Source organism: Alligator mississippiensis, chromosome 4 (genome assembly GCF_030867095.1).
Source record: "Alligator mississippiensis isolate rAllMis1 chromosome 4, rAllMis1, whole genome shotgun sequence".
Classification (NCBI taxonomy): Eukaryota; Metazoa; Chordata; order Crocodylia; family Alligatoridae; genus Alligator; species Alligator mississippiensis.
Window position 1 is genome coordinate 209844778 of NC_081827.1, and position 20068 is coordinate 209864845.

Below are 20068 nucleotides of genomic sequence, written 5' to 3' on the forward strand. Positions count from 1 at the left end.
GTCAGGATCCAGAAGCAGGGCCTGGACTGAAACCAGGAGTGCAGGGGGTGTGGAGCTAGGAAGTAGGAATTGGGAAACTAGAAGTCAGTAAGCAGGAATCAGGAAACTAAGATCCAGAAGCCCAGGTTAGACAGAGAGCCATCTATCCTCTTAAATAGATTGAGCTTTGAAAATACTGCTGCTTCTCTGCAAGGAGCCCTACCTTCGCAGGTAGCTGGAGTTAGCTAGAGCTAGTTAGGCAGCTGGGCAGCTAGACCCACTAAGGTAATTGGGGTCAACTGCGAGCTAACTAGCCTGCCTGCTGCCCCAACTCCTGAGACCCAGTGACACATTTTCCTTGAATTCTACTGTTTCATTGTTCAAGAAAAGGGATAAAAACTGAGTCTTGGTTCAGTTACCCTGCTGGTATTTTCTCTTTCTTCTTTCTAGCCAGGGCTAAGTTTCCTAGATAATATTTTAAGAGTAAAATCATAATTTGCATGTGGATTTAAAAGCACTTTAAAATATTCTTACTAATAAGGAAGCTTGCTGTCGCAGCCAAATTTCCAAAATTATCCCAGGCAGAATGCACAGAGAAATGAAAGATTGTAATGTACATCCACTGAAAGCTGCCCAAGGGTAGAGTTAAAAATACCAAATTACGTGGGTATAGTTCAAGAAAATGGACTGCCACATGTTTCATTCAACCCCACAGTTTCTGTGAGAAAAGCCTACCTGGAAATCTTTCTGACCAAAGACAGATACATATCCATGTAAAAAGTCAGCTGATAATTTGGTAATAATGGTGGTTTTACATGTGAAAATGACTTTCCATATCTTTATTTCATTTCAGTCGCATTCAGAATTTTAACTATATTTTAAAACTTTTTGCCACAGCGTTTTACCAACGAAGATCATTTGGCTGTCCATAAACATAAACATGAGATGACACTGAAATTTGGTCCAGCTCGTAATGACAGTGTCATTGTGGCTGGTTAGTATATATTTTTATTAATGGTTTATCCATCTTTCTCCTGGAATGTTCACAAATTTTGTTTATTTTCTGTACATACTTTAACTTCTATAAAGTGGTGAAAGCAAATACCATAGGATTACTGTATAGTACAGTCTGACAAGTGCTTATCCATTTTATTTCCCTATAAATCACTTATTTTGACACATACATAGCTTAAATATGTGTTTAATTTTTACTAATGCAGTAGTTTATTAACTGTCTAAGCATACATACAAAAGCACTGTTGCTGTGCTTAACCAATTCTGAAATTTAGGTTCTGGACACACAATAAGTTATCAGTGTGGAATAAGAGCTGATGCCCTAGGCTGACATAGCTCCCTCATATCCAACTTGAAATTATCCTGGGTAAAAAGTTAAATAAAACTGCACTGAGATACATATATCCCAAAATAGCCATTTCTCAAGCCAAACAGGCTTTCACTTGTTTCCCTGTCACCTGTTGGTAAGGTAACAGGTAGCAGGGAATCAGAAGGTTCGAAGGGACCTCAAGGGCCATTTGTCCCCACCCCCAGTAGCAGGTATTTCATGCTAATACCCCTAAGATGACTGGTATCTATCCTCCTTAAAGCCAATGTACAAAACCAGAGTAAACATTTTGCGTGTTGAACTATTTTCTATGGTCTTGGTTGCTTGGTTTAAATGATGATTTTTTTTTTTTTTTTTTTTGCTAAAACATCTTTTACATATTTCAGTTGCCTCAGGGAAATTAATCAATAGTTTAATGTAAATAGATTTTTAGAAAGGAGGTAAATGTAGCTTAGTTTTTGTTTAAATCTAAACTACTTCCTTACTATATGTGTCTTCAGACTTTCATGTCTGAACTCTTAGCATTTTCTTTGTCACAGTCATATTTTCTTGTTTTTCTCAAAATAAATTAGCCTTCCAAACTTCACAGGACAGGGGTATGTCTGTGACTTGTAAACACCCAAACAATTACTAATAGATCATTTAAAATATTTAAGTTCTTTAGGGATAGTGTACATATAACTACTCCAGGAATATAATCAGAAGCTTTTCCAGCAGTGGAAAAGATGTACTTAATTACACAAAGATTCCAGTCCTTCTGTTCAACTTTCCTTGTTTGTAAGTTACTATTTTATTAGGAGAGACACAAACTGTATTCATGGTAGACATTTAAAAATATAAATGCTGTAGAGGTGCACCGATATATTGATCCATATCATATCGGCACTGATAAAAGGAAAATTGACATTATCAGCAATCAGCTTTTTTTGGCTGGTGTTGCTAATATTGTCACAGATAAATGCCACATGCACGTGCGCAGCTGCAGCATGCATGCAGCCAGGAATGCAGCCTGGCAGCTTGGGGAGCAGTGTCTGGCTGGTAAGTCTGTGGGAGGGGGGAGGAGTGTGCAGGAGGGAAGGGGTGTGGGGGGGGGTGGACTGAGGAAGGGAATGGAGCAGGCGTGGCTCCTGTTGCTGTGCGCATCCCCAGAGGAGGCATGGGGGTCCCTAGAGGAGGCATGGGGGTCATGTGCCTCCTGGATTTGTGCATGGGGAGAGAACAGGCTGCCTACTGTGGGCTCGGGGCCTGGAGCTGTGTTGGATTCTTCCTGACGGATCTGCCGGCCAGTAAGTTTGTGGTGGGGATGGAAGGAGCATTGGGTGGGGGCAGATCAGATTTCACTCTTTTGATCTGCGGATTTCACTCTCTTGCTCTGCCCCCCCATGTCCCTCCCCTCTCCCCCTCCCCTTCCTTTCCACAGACTTACTGCCTGGATGCTGTTTTCCAAGCTGCCAGGCTGCATATCAGCTATTGTATTGGTATTGGCCGATATGGCTGGTTAATAATTGGCCATCAGTATTGGCCAATAAAATCTTTATCGGTACACCCCTATAATGCTGTTTGCAGTGGTACAATTAAAAATAATGAGCACCTGTCACATAAGTAATTGAAAGTCAAGTAATGGAAGAGTTCTTCATCTCCCTTCCTTACCCTAATCCAGTACTTATGTGATATTCACACACTGTCAGATAACTGTCACTGAAATCTTTTATAACATTACTTTCTTATACTGATATTATATAAAAACTAATAATGTACAAGTGCTAAGTGAACTAAATGAAGTATGCACGTTAACCAAAATATAAAATGAGTATGGAATGTTTTCACAGACTAGGTGCCAGGATATCAATAAGTCTTCTGTGAGTTTAATTTCACACCCTTTAAATCAGTAAGGTTTGGCATACTATCTTCACCATACTTTCTATGATTATTATAACTTTAGTACAAATAACACGTCTCTTAATAACAAGGGGAGTAGCCGCTATGCCCCCTGACAGACATTATATTTATGGTGCATTCGCATGTTAATTGGACCATAAATATCAGCATACCGCATGCGTAAGTTATTTAATGTGGAACATCTTTGGTTGGTTTGTATCACGCTTTAATTTGAACGTATGGCATGATCCTATAAGGGCAAGATTCTGAGATTGGGAAGGTGCTTCTTGTGCCTATATGTAGCCCAGCTGCATGTACGCCTGTGGCCATCCCCCGCTGCCTCCCATGGCTAGACTAAATGGTATGTCTTTCAAGATGCAGGATGTGGCTGTGTCCCAGAACAGAGACCTGCCCCCAGCCTGGTTTACCTGCCCCAAGACGCAGCCACCCCCTGCTGCTTGAAAGGCAGTTGGTGCACTCTGCATACCCTGACATTTCAAGCTATGTGGCTTTAAATGCATCATGCAGCTTTAAATCTCTTGGTGTGCCTTTCAGGGGACAGAGGGTGATTGTGTCCCAGACCTGCTGCCCTCTGTGTGGTCCCACTGATCACCTGATTAGGGGGGAGGTTTGTCAGGTGCCAACTCTTGGTCTGGAACATGGCCACCCCATGTCCCTTGAAAGGAGTGCCATACAGCCTGACATCCCCAGGTTCCCTAGTGCCAGCTGCTCATTAAGTCTTTAAAGGTCCAGGTGCAAGGGGAGCCCTGGACTGGGAGACTAGTTCTCTGATCCAGGGCTCTCTTACTCTGCAGATGTATCTTCCTAAAAAGCATATGTCCTGCCATGTAGATCTGGCATGGCAGGATGCAAAAACAGACTGTAACCCTGTAAACACCATCTTTCCTTGTTTTTAATGGTGGGTATTCATACAAGAGGACCTCTCAACACTTTGAAAATAGGGCCCCCTTTTTCTTAATCTGATCTGATCAGGAATTTGAGAAAAAATCTTTGTAGTCAACAGGTAGAGATAGCTAGAACTTAGACTTTTGATGATAGCCCCCTTCTATGTATACTATAAAGCAGTGGACCCACGGGGGTCCACAGACTATGTCCAAGGGGTCCACAAAAGATGACTGTGATCAATCAACAGTATGTGAATACCCACACTTACAATTCAAAGGGGTCTGCACCTCCATTCAAAATTTTTTAGGGGTCCACAAATAAAAAAAGGTTGAAAACCACTGCTATAAGGGGCTAACCAGTTCACAAACCTCAGTTGTTTGTCTCCAGCAGGTGGAGCATCAGTACCCCTTCTGACTGAGCTGAACAAAAGAGAGAAAGGAGTATGCCTCGGAGGCGTGGGAGACTTTTTAACCACATGTCATATCTCCCTTTACAACCTTGTCCCTGGGTTTTGGAATGAAAAAGTCTTCCCAATTACCAAAACTGCAAGTGAATGCCACCTTCCAAATATTACCATTATTAATGTAAATACCATTTTTAATATGATTTTTTTATATATGCAACCTCTTGTGCCTCCAAACTAGCCTGGTACTTATTAAAGTCTATTTGAAAGGGGGATGAGAGGAATTAGAAGGTAACTCTTCTCTAAGCCCCCTCTTCCCACACCAGTAATTTATAGTCCAGTGCTAACCCAGACATAGGATTGTTGAGTTTTATATCTATTAATAACACCCAGGCTGAGTAAATGGTTTCTCTGTCAAGGTGAGAATTAGCATTCTTCTGTTTTGAAAAGTTTGCTCATAACATGTTTTATTAAAAATAACACACACCAGAAGGGTAAGAAAATTTACCCATGTGTCTGGTAAGTATCTTGTTTTAGTCATTTTAGTACTTTCGGCTCTAACTACTCTCTCAAATGTGTAAAAGCTAATATCTTATGAAACATGGAGTAACTGTCTACTAAGTTATTTTTAAGTAGTAAGTAGTTTTTAGGAAAAAATGAATGAAGAAATATCCTAAGCTACCAAAAATACTATTTTTTTTCTACTTAGGAAAAAAAAAATCCAAATCTAAAATGATTGGAGTTTAGTTGTCAGAAAGAGTTATATGTCTATTTTTATTACAAGTAATTTAAATTAAATGGGTTGTTAACCTTAGTGATTGTGAGTTCAGGTAGAATGACATAGCAGGAAGCTTCTATAACACAAGTAAAAGCTGAATCTTAAATGTATTTTAAAATGAAGTTAGGTTAAGGCTTTTATTTGCATTTTTAGGTTTTTAATTGAATTTCCCCCTAAAGTATGCCCCAGTACTTTTAGTATTTTTGGATAAATAACCAAAGTAAAAATTAAATGACTAGTTGGCTTATTGTATTGACAGTATTTTAATATTTTTATTCTGAAAATGCCTATGCTAATTTGACTGTCATTTTGAAAAAAAATTGCATATTTTTCTTTTTCATTTCAGATCAGACACCAACACCAACTCGATTCTTGAAGAACTGTGAAGAAGTGGGTTTATTCAATGAGCTAGCAAGTCCTTTTGAAAATGAATTCAAAAAGGCTTCAGAAGATGACATTAAAAAAGTATGTTGGCCATATGGAAAAGTTACTGCAAACAGTTTTTTCCAGGGACCTGAGAGTTTCCATTCTTTTCATAATGTAGATGAGCTACTTTATATGGGAAATTATGGTCCAAAAATAAATGTTTTTTATTTTATCTTCGTTCCTGAAATGAACCTGTTCATTAACATCTCAATGCCTGTATGTTATGTAGAAAAAACACAAGCTTAGAAACCAATCCTCCAACCAGTCCTGCTTTAACTTCATAAACTGTGGATTGTGCCACTGACAAATTTTTTAAGGACCTGGTCCTTAGCCATTGAAATCAATATAGGCACTCTGTTTACTCCAAGAGTCTTTGAGAATTCTGTAAACAAGATCCTAAAAAGATCCTGGGTTTTTTAGGAAAAAGCACAATACGAGTGAGTGAGGTAGGAATAACACATAAATATTGTTTTGCACATACATAGTAATTAGACAGCACTTTAAAACTATACACATTATTTCAACAAATATTTCGATTAGGGGTGCACAGATAGATTTTCTTGACCGATACTGACAGCCAATTATTAAGCAGCCATATTGGCCAAGACTGATCCAATAGCCGATTTACAGGAATACAGCCCAGCAGCTTGGAGAGCAGCCTCCTGCCAGTAAGTCTGTGGTGAGGAGGGCAGATCAAGGCTCTCATGTGAGGGAGGGAGTGAGGTGTGTGTAGGTGCTGCCCTGCTTGGGCAGTGAATGTGACCCCAGGGCTGGGAGTGGGATGGAGCTGCAGGCGACTCATTCAGAGAGGGGAGGGGGTCGACTCCCCACGGCTGCGTGCACCCTCCCCCCCCAGATTTGTGCCCAGGGCAAGGGTGGGCTGTATACTGTGGTTTGGGGGCCAGGGGCTGTGCCAGCTATTCCCTGGCAAGGGAGCTGGGCCGGGACTGCTTTCAGAATGGGCAGGGGCAGGGCAGGTGGCGGTGGAAGTGCTGGGAGCAGTGGCTGCAGGGTATTATGGGGAATTTGGGGGTGACTATAGCTCCCCAAGCCCTCCCCAGCATCTCCCCTGCTCAAGGCACCAGGGCTTCCAAGGGAAAGGCAGCAAAGCTGAATGCCCCAAGCGGGGGCATTTGTCGGTGACATTATTGGCCAAAAAAAGCTGATTGCCACTAATGTTAATTTTCCTGTTATTGGGCTGATCCAATATGCAACTGATAGATCAGTGCACCTCTAATTGCAATTTAGTAATTTAAATCAGAGGTGCTCAATCTCTTGGCCTCACAGGCTGGATAAGTGGTGTATGGCCAGATTGGGCCTTGTGCTGCCCTGCTTGGCCCTATGCTCAGCTTCCTTACCGTTTGCTCAGTCCTGTGCTGCTTTGCTTTGCTCCATGCCTCCCTGCACTGCCCTGCTCAGCTCCATGCCACCTCACTACCTAGTACCACACAGCTCAGCTCCATGCCGCTGCCCTGCGCTGCCCCACTCAGCCCTGGCCCAGTCAGTCCCATGTACTCAGTCTAGCACACAGGGCCATGCCATGCAGCCCACAGGGCTTTCAGTGGGTCCAGAAATTTTGACAGCAGGGGAGTAGCAATTAGGTTCTACCAGTCTGCTGCTACCAAATTTTGAGACCCATGACAAATCCCATGGACTGGATGATGTGGCTCCATGGGCTGTGGGGTTAAGCACTCTTGTTTAAATGATGGTAAAAATCAAATACAGAATTTAAAGAAATGAAACACTATACAGGTGCGCCAATACGTTGGTCCGATCGGCACCAATACAAAGAAAATTGTATCAGAAATTGGCCTGATGTGGCCAATAAATGCCTGTGCATGCACGCAGCCACAGCACAGCACGCAGACAGCAAGGAGTACAGTGTGGCAACTTGGAGAGCTGCATGCAGCTAGGAAGTCTGTTGTGGAAGGGGAGGGAGGGAGGAAGGAAGGGGGGAGTAGATCAAGGCCCTCGTGTTGTGGGAGGGAGTGAGGCTGGGGCTGGGGCAGGTGCTGCCCAGCCAAGGCAGGGCAGGGCACAAGACGGAGCTGTGGCTCTTCTGGTGGGCATGGGGAGGGGGTGGGGTGCAGCTCCTGCTGCTGTGCGCACCCCAGGAGGGCACAGGGGGCCTGTGCCTCCAGATCTACATGGGGCATGGCCGGGCTGCAGCTGCAGATTGGGGCCGGGGCTGCGCCAGGGTCTTCCTGGTGCATGGCGGGGGGGCAGTGCTGCGCTCGGGGTGGGTGGTGGCAGCACTGAGGGGGGGGGACATGAGAGGGGGACTGCGGCAAATTTCAGGGTGGCTGCAGTTCCCCCCGTCCCATCCCCCCTTGCCGGTGCCACCACCACTTGCCCCAAGCACAGCTTGGCCCAGCCCCTGCCAGGAATAGTCCAGCACTGACCCGGCCCCAGCTTGCAGCTGCAGCCCGCCCTACCTCCCCACCCCATGCAGATGCAAATGCCCCCCACCCCCATACCCTACAGGGTTGCATACAGTGGTGGGAGCCACCACCCCCTGACACCCCACAGATGAGTCATTTGCAGTTCCATCCTGCGCCCTGCCCCCACCCCAATCCCTCCCACCACAGGGGCGTTCATCTGCCCCCCCATGCCCCATCCCTCCCCTTCCACCACAACAGACTTACCAGCTGGATGCAGCTCTTCAAGCTGCAGGACTGCATATTGGAAATCGGATCTGTGTCAACTGATATGCCTCCTTAAAACTCGGCTATCAGTATCAGCCCCCAAAATCTCTATCAGTGAACCCCTAACACACTAAAAGAAAGCAACCAAATAATTTAAATAGTTCAGTTTGAAATTAAATGAGTTATAATTATATTCGCTTTGTCAGATGAAGTGAAATTTAAGTCATTTGGTCTAAAGACAATGTTGGTCTTCAGAACCAATACTAGAAAGCTTGTTCATTTGCAGATTGAATTTTTAGGAAAGGTATGTTTGAATCTGTTAACTTGTTTCACTCTGTTTTCCTAATTATCTTTGCTTAAATTCGTTGTCTTTACATTTATTTTATTCCTTCTCGAGGGTTTGCAGGATCAGACCTTTAGCCTTCTCTTCGGCTAGAAAGATAGAAGTAGGCACCGAAGACCTATTAAAATTTTACCTATGCTTAACAAACAATTATCCCCCTCACCCTTTCTCTGTGCCCACTGTACTTCCAAATCACTTGCTTTTATTCACTCACTTCCACTATCCTACACTGATATGTGTAGCAATATCAATCCTGGAAATGTGTACAGCATGAGAACTCTTCTTGTGCTATTTCTGGAGACTACAGATATTAAAGAATTTTAGAAATTCTTTAACAGGTTTTTTTCGAAACTGCTCATTTCCCTCTGATATCTGTATTTTAGAGAGGAATATGGTACTCCAGGGCAGGGGCACAGAGGGCCTGGCAATGTGTTCACATCCTGTTTAGACTGTGATGCACATGAGTTCTTGGCACAGAGTCTGGCCTGGTCCCGTTTTTTTTTGGTTCCAGAGCCCAAGGCCTGAATGCCACCATTGCTCATCCCCTCCTGTTGTCCCCTCCTTTCCTCTGCTGCTGAGTTCAGTGGAGAGGTGGAGAAAAGGGGGAGAGTGACCAGAAAAGTTTTGTTTACCTCTCCTCTTGTCTAGAGTAGAGCCCTTACTCAGGTGCTTATTTGATTTTTATGTGTTTGTTTGTGAATAATGAACAGGTTTATTTTCATGTTTACTCTTTTAGATGCCACTAGATCTCTCCCCTCTTGCAACACCAATCATAAGAAATAAAATTGAAGAGCCTTCAGTTGTGGAGACAACTCATCAGGACAGTCCTTTACCTCATCCAGAATCCACTACCAGTGATGAAAAGGTCAGGAACCTATTTTTCAAGATTCAGAACTACTACTGATAAAGGACATTGAATGATGCATTGCGTTTTTAAAACATTTATCAGGACTACTTTGATGATCCAGCTATATACTGAATACTAATATTAGTCATATGACTCATTCAGGTAATCAGTTCTTAGTGAATTCTAAGTTAAGTTCTTAGGAAAGGAAAGGATTTTTGCTTTGTCGGCTTCTCTGAAGATTGGTTAATATTTTGAATTCAGGAAGCCTTGATTAAAGATACAGAACCCTCAACCCTACAGTTAAGCTTTGCTCATAAGAATTCTCTCTTGATTATCTCTTACACCTCCCACTGGTCATCCAAAAAACAAAAAGAGAGACTAGACTTAACACTCCTGATATTACTACATTTAAGAACAAAACTTTTAAAAAGCCCTATTTACATATTATTAACTAGCAAAAAGTAGAAAGAAATTTCAGTTTCTGAAAAACCTTTAGAGGTCACCGTCAGCATAATTAAAGTTTCTTTATGTCTGAGGAGCCTGATTTTCTCTGTTAAAAATTCAAAATTATTTGATTTAAAACCCCCCAAATTTGCGTTTTTCCATTATTAAAATAAAATGCCATTTATATATATATATATATATATATATATATATATATATATATATATAGGTATCAGTTGAACACAATGTTTTATTTATATTTTTACAATATTAAAGCATCTTAGAAGCCTACCAGTGCCTTAATCTTTATAATAAAATAAATTCTAAATACCTATATATTTTGGCGTTTGATTTTAGTATTTTTATCATGGAAAATCTGAGTCTCCCTGCCACCTTCACTCACCAGGATGTGTGTCCAGCTGCAGCTGTTTCACCACTGCTTTGTGGCAGTGTGCAGCCCTGATATGCCAGTGCCCTGCCCCTTCCCATGCCATTGCCCCTCACTCCCAAGCCACAGCCCACCCAGCTTTGCTCCTAACCCATAGCCCCTCACCCCTGACCCACAGTCCTCCACCCCCCTGGTGCTGGTAGCACCCCTCACTCCTAACCCACAGTCCCCTGGCCCTGGTAGTGCACGGGGCTCCAGATGGTCTCCATCCTGCTTGTGGTGGCTGCAGTGCTCCAGCTCATGCAAGTGGTAGCAGAGCCCGTCAAGCTGGAGGGAGGAGTAAGAGACAAATCGCGTCAGGTGGCCTGGCCCCCATCCCTCACCCTGCACCCCACAGGCAGCATCTCCAGCCACCCCACCCCTGCCCCTGAGAGCACGGGCACCAGCCCTCGGTGCTGCCAGCCCAGCCACTGCCCCCAAAGGGCTCCACGATCCCCTTCCTCTGCTGGAGGGACAGGTGCCTCTGGGTGGGCCCCAGCTGACAGTGACACAGAGTTGGACTCACCCGTGGTGCTGAGTGCTGCCTCAGACCCTCCTGCCCTGCTGCAGCCCCAATGCCTGGACATCACTTAGTGCTGGCAGGCACCTGTGTTGTGTCAGAGGCATGCGCGCACACGCCTCTTGCACACGCGCACACGCACACATACACACACCTCATAACCCTTCCCTTCACCTTTTCCACACATGCCTCACCCTGCCACACGCAGTCGCCAGACAGTCCCAAAGTTCTGGCCCTCCACCCACCTTCCTCCCCCCACCCCATCCTATAGACTTACCTGTATCCAGCTGCTGGGGCTGCTCCCACCACCCTGCCTGGCTGTATTGCCAGTGACATGTGTGTGCACATGCACGTGGTGTCCTCTACCTCTGATAGCCCTCCCCCTGCTTCCCCCAGCCCCAAGCATCTTCTTGTAGGCTGGAACTCTGCCAGTCTGCAAGGGGAAACCCATGTTTTCCTTCTTCAAAGGGAAAAATCTGGGTTTTGAAAAATCCACATTTTACTGCAGGCAGTGGAAAATCTGGATCCCTGCTTATATCTATATTATTGGTGTTCCTTACCTTACAAATTGGAGCAGACCTGTCCAATTTTTTAAAAGCCAGGGACAGCATGCCACATGACACCTCCTCTTCCAAGTACTCCCTTTGTTTGCAACTGTTTAATGGAAAAGTTCAGCTATTTAAAGGAAACCAAAATAAGTGTTAAAATAATTTACTTCAAGATGCAATTCATGCGTTGTTTTGAGGCAGGTAAATTCACAAATTAAAATCCCTCTATTGCTCTTTTTAGCAAAATTAGCTTATTTCCTGCCCAAGAATAAACATTCTAGCACTCTGATATTTACCAGAAAATAGTTGTAAGGATTTAAATGATAGCTCTACTTTTGTATATTACTACCTTCATTAAAAGAAGTACTTAGTGTGTAGACACATGTAACAATTGAACCATTCCAAAATGTCAGTGATTATGCATGAGTTCACAGTTGTGTGAAGTGCTGTGGTCATGACACTAGGGAATGGGAGTGAGTATCCAGCCCAACATGTCTTGGAGTGGGCAAGTAGGGGTGGAGTGCTTGCACCCATATTATGAGAGCACAGTGGGGTGAGTGAGTGTTTTCACTTTTCTGAAAGAGTGGCCAAGAGTGTTTTCAGTTTTCTGCTTTCTCGTTTCTCCTAAATAGGAGTTCAATAAACGTCAGTAGCCTGCAGTTAACTAAAGTCTGCAGTGTGCTTGTCTGACTTGGTGGGGAGAGAGGTGAGGAAATGCTTGGCCCCATGCTTGTTGGTTCCCAGGAGTTGAGTGAGGCAGTGGGGAGGGGCCATGGTTGAGTAGGGAGTAAGGACACAGCTAATTATTAGAAAAGAGAGATTTTATTGACCAAGCAGTACAAGGGAGCTACAAGAGAGCTCATTGATTTTGTGGGGAGGCAAGAGGAGTACCAACAAAAGGAAGAAAAGGGGGGCGGTATAATTCTGGCTCCATACCAGAATGGCCAATTGCTACAGTCGGGGGAGAAAGGGGCTGGGTGAGGAATGATGCATTATGGGATGCTGGGAGGACTGACTAAACCCATATCACAGAATGTTCAGTTTCCACACATAACAGTGAACTGTTCAAAATAGTATTTGATGGTTGAGGTACACTTTGAACCGTTTCAGATGGCTTTGAACTGATTTAACTAGCTTATGTATTTCTCTGCTTCAGGTTTAAGCCATATTTAAACTGTTCTAAGTGTTACTTGTGTCCATGCTCTCATAGTATTATCATTCTTTGGCAGTTCTTTACCAAATACATCATACCTATGATGCTGAAATTTCACTGATATTGTATTTTGGAAACAATGCTGAAAATGTTGCTGCTTAATCTTGTACTGTAGCTCCTGGTTATCTCTATTTTTGGTTGTATGATTGTACAGACAGACTGAGTTGGTGGTGAGGGGGCTGCATAATGTGTTGCTGCTGAATGAGGACTGGTGAAGTTAAGAGATGTGAGCAGAGTGATGCTGTTTGGTCGCTTGTGAGAGTTCAGCATTTTCCTCCTGTTTTCTTACTGAAGTGGGGAAGGCACATCTCTTTCAAGCAGGACTTATCTAGGTTAAAAAAAACAAGTTGCTGTCACACTTTCATTGGTTCTGTGGATTGGTTGCGGCAGTATTTTTGCTTAAGAATATGCAGTCCATTAATGCATGTGCAACAGACTTCTAATTATCTTTACTCACATAAGAAAAACTTATGCGACCATCTGTAAATTGGCATTTTATTTCTTTTTTTCCTATTCTGTTTTCTGAGATGGGGCTGGCCAACTTGTAGCCCACAGGTTCCTGCCTGGCCACCACTCACCCCCAACAACTTCTAATGTTGGCAAGGTCTTCAGGCTCCCCTTTCCTCCTCCAGCTTCTACTTCTTGCCCCCATTCCTGGGGGTAGAGTGGCACAGTCCGCATAGTTGGGGAACCTGGGAATTCTGCACAGTTCACAGGGCAAGGGAGCCCATGGGTTGCAGAGGGGTGGCTGCTCAGAAGTGGACAGATCTGTTTTGGGAGATTCTTTTAGTTCTATCAGTGTTTAATAGTTGACATTCTACATCAAATAGGTTCAATTATCCTTACTTTCCCTATAAGTCTTTCAGCTTTAAAATAATAAATTTTTAAACTTAATTTATTCTTTCAGGGATTTTTAATAAACAAACAAACAAACATAGTTTCTTCTTAATAATCTTTGGAGAGGTATATCTTAACTCTGTTCAGTTAAGAATTGCCAGAATACTCATTCTCCAATTGATATAGGTATTTTATATCCAAACATTTATTTCTGTAGTATTCAGTTATAACATTGTACAGTATTTTTGTGTGTCCATTTGTACATGGAACATAGCAGTGCTAGAAAGTTATTATATGGACTTGTATTTAGATGCAAAATAGTTGTATGTAAATATAAGCAATAAACAAAGATTTGCATTTTCAGTGGAAAATGAATTTAGAAGTAGTTAGAGTCTTTGTTAAAATACTTCACATCCTTCAGTGTTTCCTTGCAGTTTTGAGATGAAGACTTAGTTGTATTGATAGAAGAAATCATTTTCAATTAGGTTTTTGGTACTTTGTAATTGGTTTAAACTTGTAAAGGAAAGAGCTTTCGTAGCATTGTTTTAGGACTCTGACAATTTATCCCTGTGATCCTTTCTGCTTCTGAATAGAATATCCTTATGTCAATTAAAAGTCAGCATTCTGACAGAAATAGAAAAGCTCTACAAGAAATTTTGGGGTAATCTTTTGAATGCCACTTAATTGCCTGGGTATGCTCTGATTTTTTTATTTTTTTTAAATTGTGCACATTTCCTTTAAATTTTGTCCTGCTTACATTTATAATCTGCTATTGTTAGCATTTTCAACTTTAAACTTACTATTAAAGCTCTTATCAAATAGTGTGTAGAAAGCACAAGGTATAGCTAGCACTCATATGCAACTTTCAAAACATTAGATGAAAGAAAATAGCTTGGAAATAAGACAAAATGTAAGTTGCAAATGTTGCATTTGAGCTCATGTAAACATGCATGGGGTATTAAAACATATTATCTCTGATGCTTGAAGTCTGTTTCTGGATGGCAAGCAGCAGTTTTCCAAGGAGTTCTTTTAAATAAAACCCTATAATTTCATTTAATAAAATAGGCAATTTAAAAACATAACTGTGTACTTTTTAAGTCTCCAAACATCAGAAGTATAAAAATAATTGTAGTTGTCTTTTAAAATTCAGTGAAGGCACAGCCAAATGTGTAATGCCCTAATATTATAATGGTTTCATTACCCATTTTTCATCAGTATTGAGGTCTTGCTCATACAGATACATTTGCATAATGTGATTAAGTGAATATATGAATAGCCATGCAATTTTTTTCTTTTTCTGCTGCCACTTTGTTGTTTTTTTCCAGTTAGTCATTTTTTTCCTGCTTCTTTTTCAGTATTGTTCTCCTAGAAGGGAATTTATGAGTTTCTTTGCTAGTTGTTATACTGTTGCCATTAATAGGACAGAGTGGGAGGCATGGACAGAATAAGTGTGTGACATGACTTGCCAGATGTCTCAGGGGCTGATGGGCAGTATAGGTTGAAGCTGTGGTGTCATGTTGGGCAAAGGATGCTTAAAGGAGGAATTTGCTGCCACCTGGTGCATACAAGCTATACGGGGTCAGAGCTCCATTCCTGCAGGGCGTATGAGCAGTTCAAAGCACTTATATTTCCCTTCTGTACAACAAACCACAGTTAACCTTTAGGCAATCCTCACAGCAGATTACTTCCTGTGCAGTTCTTCCCTGATTTTCCCCAGTCAGACACTTCAGACACTTTTGCAGCTGCTTGCCTTCACTCTCAAAGATCTGGATCCAGTAGGCAGTAGTTAGAGTTTAACTGCATAGAAGGCCTTGATGAGCTTCTAAAAAGTTAGCTTAGCTAACCTTTTTTTCAGCATTAGATACCTAACATATTTCATTTTGGTTTTCTATGGGTTTTTAAAATTTAAGGAATAGCTGTCTGGAATTATAGATACTACATTCAAATATTTAAAAAATATATATTTCTTGGATCATTTTCTAAATAAATTCCCCATTCTACTCAAATAGAATTCACCATTTTAATATCCTAAAAACATTCCCATCCACCATAAATTAAAATTTCTCAGGGGAAATTATTCTGGGAAAACCTATGAGAATTGTAGCAACAAATGCAGCTTTCGGGCAGTTGGGTAGGAAGGAGGGTTCACAGCCCTTTCACTGAAAAAGACTTGTTGCCAGCTAAGATTTGGTAGGAAAATCACTTCTGAGTTCAAAAAAACACAATGGAGAAATAGTAATTTTGCCTTCATGATAGTCAGGTCTCTTACTATGTGGGAATTTATAGATCAATCTCAACAATATCATTTTCACTCAAATAAGTGTATGCCAGTGTAGCCTACAGGGTACACCATTTTGTAAGTAGACAGATGAAGTCTTTGCTAGCTGAATTTTTATCATAGACTTAATATGTAAATTCTGTGTAGAACACATTGCAGTAATTGCGTCTCACAAAGACAGAAAGACACAGGTAATTGCAGAAGAAGTCCTATGCCCACAAGGAAAAGTAGCAACTTTAACTTAAAGTGTCCTGTCTGTTGTTGCTACATGTACCTCCAAGGCCAAATTAGGATCTCACACTAGGAATTGATCTCAAGCTTTGTGAGTTTTTGGTGGTGATCCTCTCTCCTCTCAACCCATAAGTGATTTCAGTCTCAGGAGCTAGGGACAGAAGTTACACATAAACTGGTATAAGTGATCAGAAACTGGTTTAAACCTGCAACAGAACATAAATTCAGTGCACATAAACCAGTTTCAAAAGAGCCGAAACGAGCTTGAGATAAACCTGGTTGAATGTTGTATCAGACTTAACTGATCTGGCTCAAACCACTCTATCATAACTATATAACTTCTATCCCAGACTCCTTCTTGGTTTAAGTTAAACCAGAGTCCCCCAGAATCCCGGCATGCCGTCTGAACTGCCCTTTCTGCTCCAGCGGAGCAGGGATGACGCTGCCTCTCTGCTCCCTAGCTGGAGCAGGGATGGGGGGTGGGGAGCCTGACCAGATGCTGGCCCCAGAACGGAGCAGGGAAGAGATTTATTGTCCCCCTCCTTCCCCTGGCCCACCAGTATGGACCTGCATTTCTCTGCTGGCTGCTCCAGCGGGGGGTTGGGGGGGGCAGCCCCGGCAGTAGTCTGGCCAGAAAGTGGGTTTAATTCCTTCCTCTCTGTCTTACCGGCATGGACTGAAGCTGGGATCTGCCTGGTGCTCCCCTCCCACCCCCCTCGCTGCTGCAGGGGTAGGGATATGACCAGATGCTGGCCAGCATGGCCCCCAGAGGCAGGGAGGTAGTTATTCACCCCCTCTGTCCCTGGGAAACTGGAGCCGAGGTCTGCCCTCCCCAGCTGTTACCACCATCCGCTTTTTGTACAGGGTGAGTCATGGGATAAGCCCCCTCCTGTCCTGTCTGCCAGACACCAGAGGGAGGGGAGAATAACCCCCCCGCCTTGTCCCCTTGCTTAAGGGGCCCTGCTGGTACCCTGGCTCTGCCACTGGAATGGCGAGGATGCAGGGCCCTTCATGTGGTCAGCACCCCCTGTCATTGTGTCCAGAGAGTGTGAGCCTCTTCCCGGCAGGGGGGCCACAAGTGGGGAGTCAGAGTTGCTGAGGACTGTGTGGGACAAGTGGCAGCACTGGGGCTTGGAGGGGGCCATCGCCCCCCAAATCCCCCTGCAGCACCGCTACCACCACTTGCAGCACACAGTCTGAGGCAGCTTTCCCTGACCCACAGTACGGCCCACCCACCAGGAAGAGGCTCACACTCTAGGACACCATGACAGGGTGCTGCCTCTGTCACGGTTCCTGCCCCTTTGCCGCTCCAGAGGCAGGGGCGGAGGCATGGCCAGAGGCCAGCTGGCAGGGCCTCTTAGTTGGGGGGGCAGGAGTGGGGTTATTAACCCCTCTGCCCCTGGGAGAGCTCAGTGGGGTCTGCCCGCCCGGACTTCTGCCTCCACCACTCATTCCCTGCACGGGGCAAGCGGAGGGCTAAGCCCCCTCCTGCCCTCTCCGCCATATACTGGAGGGAGGGGGGAATAACCCCCCCTCCTGGCCCTTTTGCCTGAGGGGCTCTGCCAGCTGGCATCTGGCCATTCCTCGGCCCTGCTGCTAGAGCAGTGAGGGGCAAGTGACCATGATGGGGGCTGCAGCCCCTGTCACAGTGTCCTGGAGTGTGAGCCTCTTTTCTGCAGATGGGCCGAGCTGCAGGGTGGGGAAAACTGCTGCTACCTGTGCAGGGTCAGTGGTGGTGGAGGGGCTTGGGGGACTATGGCCACTGCTCCAAGTCCCAGTGCCACCACTCACCCCACACAGTCTGTGGTAGCTCTGAACCCCAGCTCATGGCCCCCCTGCCAGAAAGAAACTTGTGCTCCCCGGACACCATGACAGAGGGTGCTGCCTCCATCAAGGGTCCTGCCCCCTCGCTGCTCCAGTGGCAGAGCAGGGGCACAGCCAGAGGCTGGCTGGCAGGGCCTCTTAGGTGAGAGGGTAGGGAGAGAAGTTATTCTCCTCTTCCTCCAGTGTCTGGAGGGGGCAGGAGGGGTCTTATCCTGCTGCTTGCTCCAGGCAGGGAGCAAACAGTGGTGATTGGGGCTGGCAGACGCTGGCCGTGGTCCCGAGGGAGCAGAGCAGGGAATAACCTCTCTTCCTGCCCCCTCTGCCTCAGGGACGTATGCCAGTCAGCGTCTGGCCGCGCCCCCACTGCTGCAGCAGTGCAAGGCAAATCCTGGCTCGGGTCTGTGCTGGTGGGACAGGGAAGGGGATTAAACCCCCTCCCTAACCAGTTCACTTCAAGCTACTGCCGAGGCTGGCCATGCCCCCCCCAGCATACCTGCAGCAGAGGACACACTCTAGTGCCCCCCCAGCTCCTGGCCTGAGCAGCTGCAGGTATGTGCCTGCATGTTCTCAGTCCAGAGGAAATGTTTGTTCACTTGCAAATTGGTTCATTCTAGCCAGGTTAGACTAAAGTGCAAAGATTGGATCAGTTCAGGCTCCACCTCTTTGAATGCCTGTCCCTAGCCAGTTAGCGGGCTTTCATCCTAGATCCATCTTGGTTTGCTCTCTCTCACCCTATTCAGGTCCCCTGATCCAGGAAATATAATATGCATTTAATATATGTATCAATTTTATTGTGCTTTTTGATATTTCAGTAAAATTAAAGGTTTTTATATTTTGTAAAAATTAACATTGCCATATCACTTCCAGTTTGCCATGTTGCTTCACTAGTGGAGCTGTTTAACTGTTATAGCACAGTTTACAGGGTCCCATGTTGTTTAAGGAAAACACTGTTTTTACAACTCTTGAGAAGTGCTTATGGGGGCATGGGTTTATTTAAAATATTTTTAATGGTTGTCATAATCCTGAGATTGGCAGTTATAACCCTTGTCAGTTCTATTCACTTAGATTCATAGATTTATAGATGTAGGGTCAGAAGGGACCTAAGTAGATCATCAAGTCCAAACCCCTGCCCTGCGCAGGAAACAATACTGGGCTCATATGACCCCAGCTTGGCAGTTATCAAGCCTCCTCTTAAAGACCCCCAAGGTAGGAGCCAGCATCACTTCCCTTTGAGGTTGGTTCCAGATCCTAGCCGCCCTGACTGTGAAGTAGTGCCTTCTAATGTCCAGCCTGAACCTACTCTCAAACAACTTATGGCCGTTATTCCTTGCTACTCTGGGAGGTGCTCGGGGAAACAGGGTCTCTCCCATTCTCCGCTGGTCCCCCCTGGTAAGTTTATAGACAGCCACCAGGCCCCCTCTCAGCCTTCTTTTGTGAAGGCTGAACAGGTTCAGGTCCTTGTAGGGTCTGCCCTGCTGCCCCCGGATCATGCGTGTGGCCCTCTTCTGGACCCTCTTGATGCTGGCCATATCCCTCCTGAAGTGCGGCACCCAGAACTGGATGTAGTACTCCAACTGTGGCCTGATCAGTGTCGCATAGAGGGGGAGGATCACCTCCTTGGCCCTGCTTGTGATGCATCTATGGATGCATGACAAGGTGTGGTTATCCTTCCTGACCGCGTCCTCACATTGGCGGCCCATGTTAGCTTTGGAATCGATAATGACTCCAAGATCTCTTTCTGTCACTGTGCTTTCGAGAATGGAGTTCCCCAGCCTGTGGGTATGCTGCTGGTTCTTGCTGCCCAAGTGCACTTGTCATGTTGAATCCCATCCTATTCTCATTTGCCCACCCGTGTAACCTGTCCAAGTCCAGTTGTATCCTGTCCCTCCCTTCTAGCTTGCCCACCTCGCCCCAAATCTTGGTGTCATCAGCAAATTTGAACAGGGTGCTTTTCACCCTCTCGTCCAAATTGCTAATCAAGAAATTGAACAGTACAGGCCCAAGGACCAAGCCCTAGGGGACTCCACTGCCTACATCCCTCCAGGTCGAATATGACCTGTCTACCGCCACTCTCTGGGTGCAGCCCCTCAGCCAATTTGCTATCCATCTGACAGTGTAGGCATCAATGCCACAGTCACCTAGCTTTTTAATAAGAATGGGGTGGGATACAGTACCAAAGGCCTTCCTGAATTCCAGAAA

The 20068-nt window shown here is 44.6% G+C and overlaps 1 protein-coding gene across 3 annotated transcripts in view; it reads left to right on the plus strand.

Annotated features, from left to right (window-relative positions):
• ATF2 (activating transcription factor 2) overlaps positions 1–20068 on the plus strand; it is an 80613-nt gene that overhangs the window by 17452 nt on the left and 43093 nt on the right. Inside the window, exons 1-4 of one of the 3 annotated variants that reach the window (XM_059727260.1) lie at positions 884–973; positions 4493–4689; positions 5633–5751; positions 9437–9565. In XM_059727260.1, the coding sequence (XP_059583243.1) occupies positions 9437–9565 (129 nt within the window). In that variant the 5' untranslated portion in view covers positions 884–973; positions 4493–4689; positions 5633–5751. Of the gene's footprint in view, positions 1–876; positions 974–4492; positions 4690–5632; positions 5752–9436; positions 9566–20068 lie in introns of those variants that run through there. The other 2 variants (XM_059727261.1, XM_059727259.1) reach the window with 2 other exon arrangements.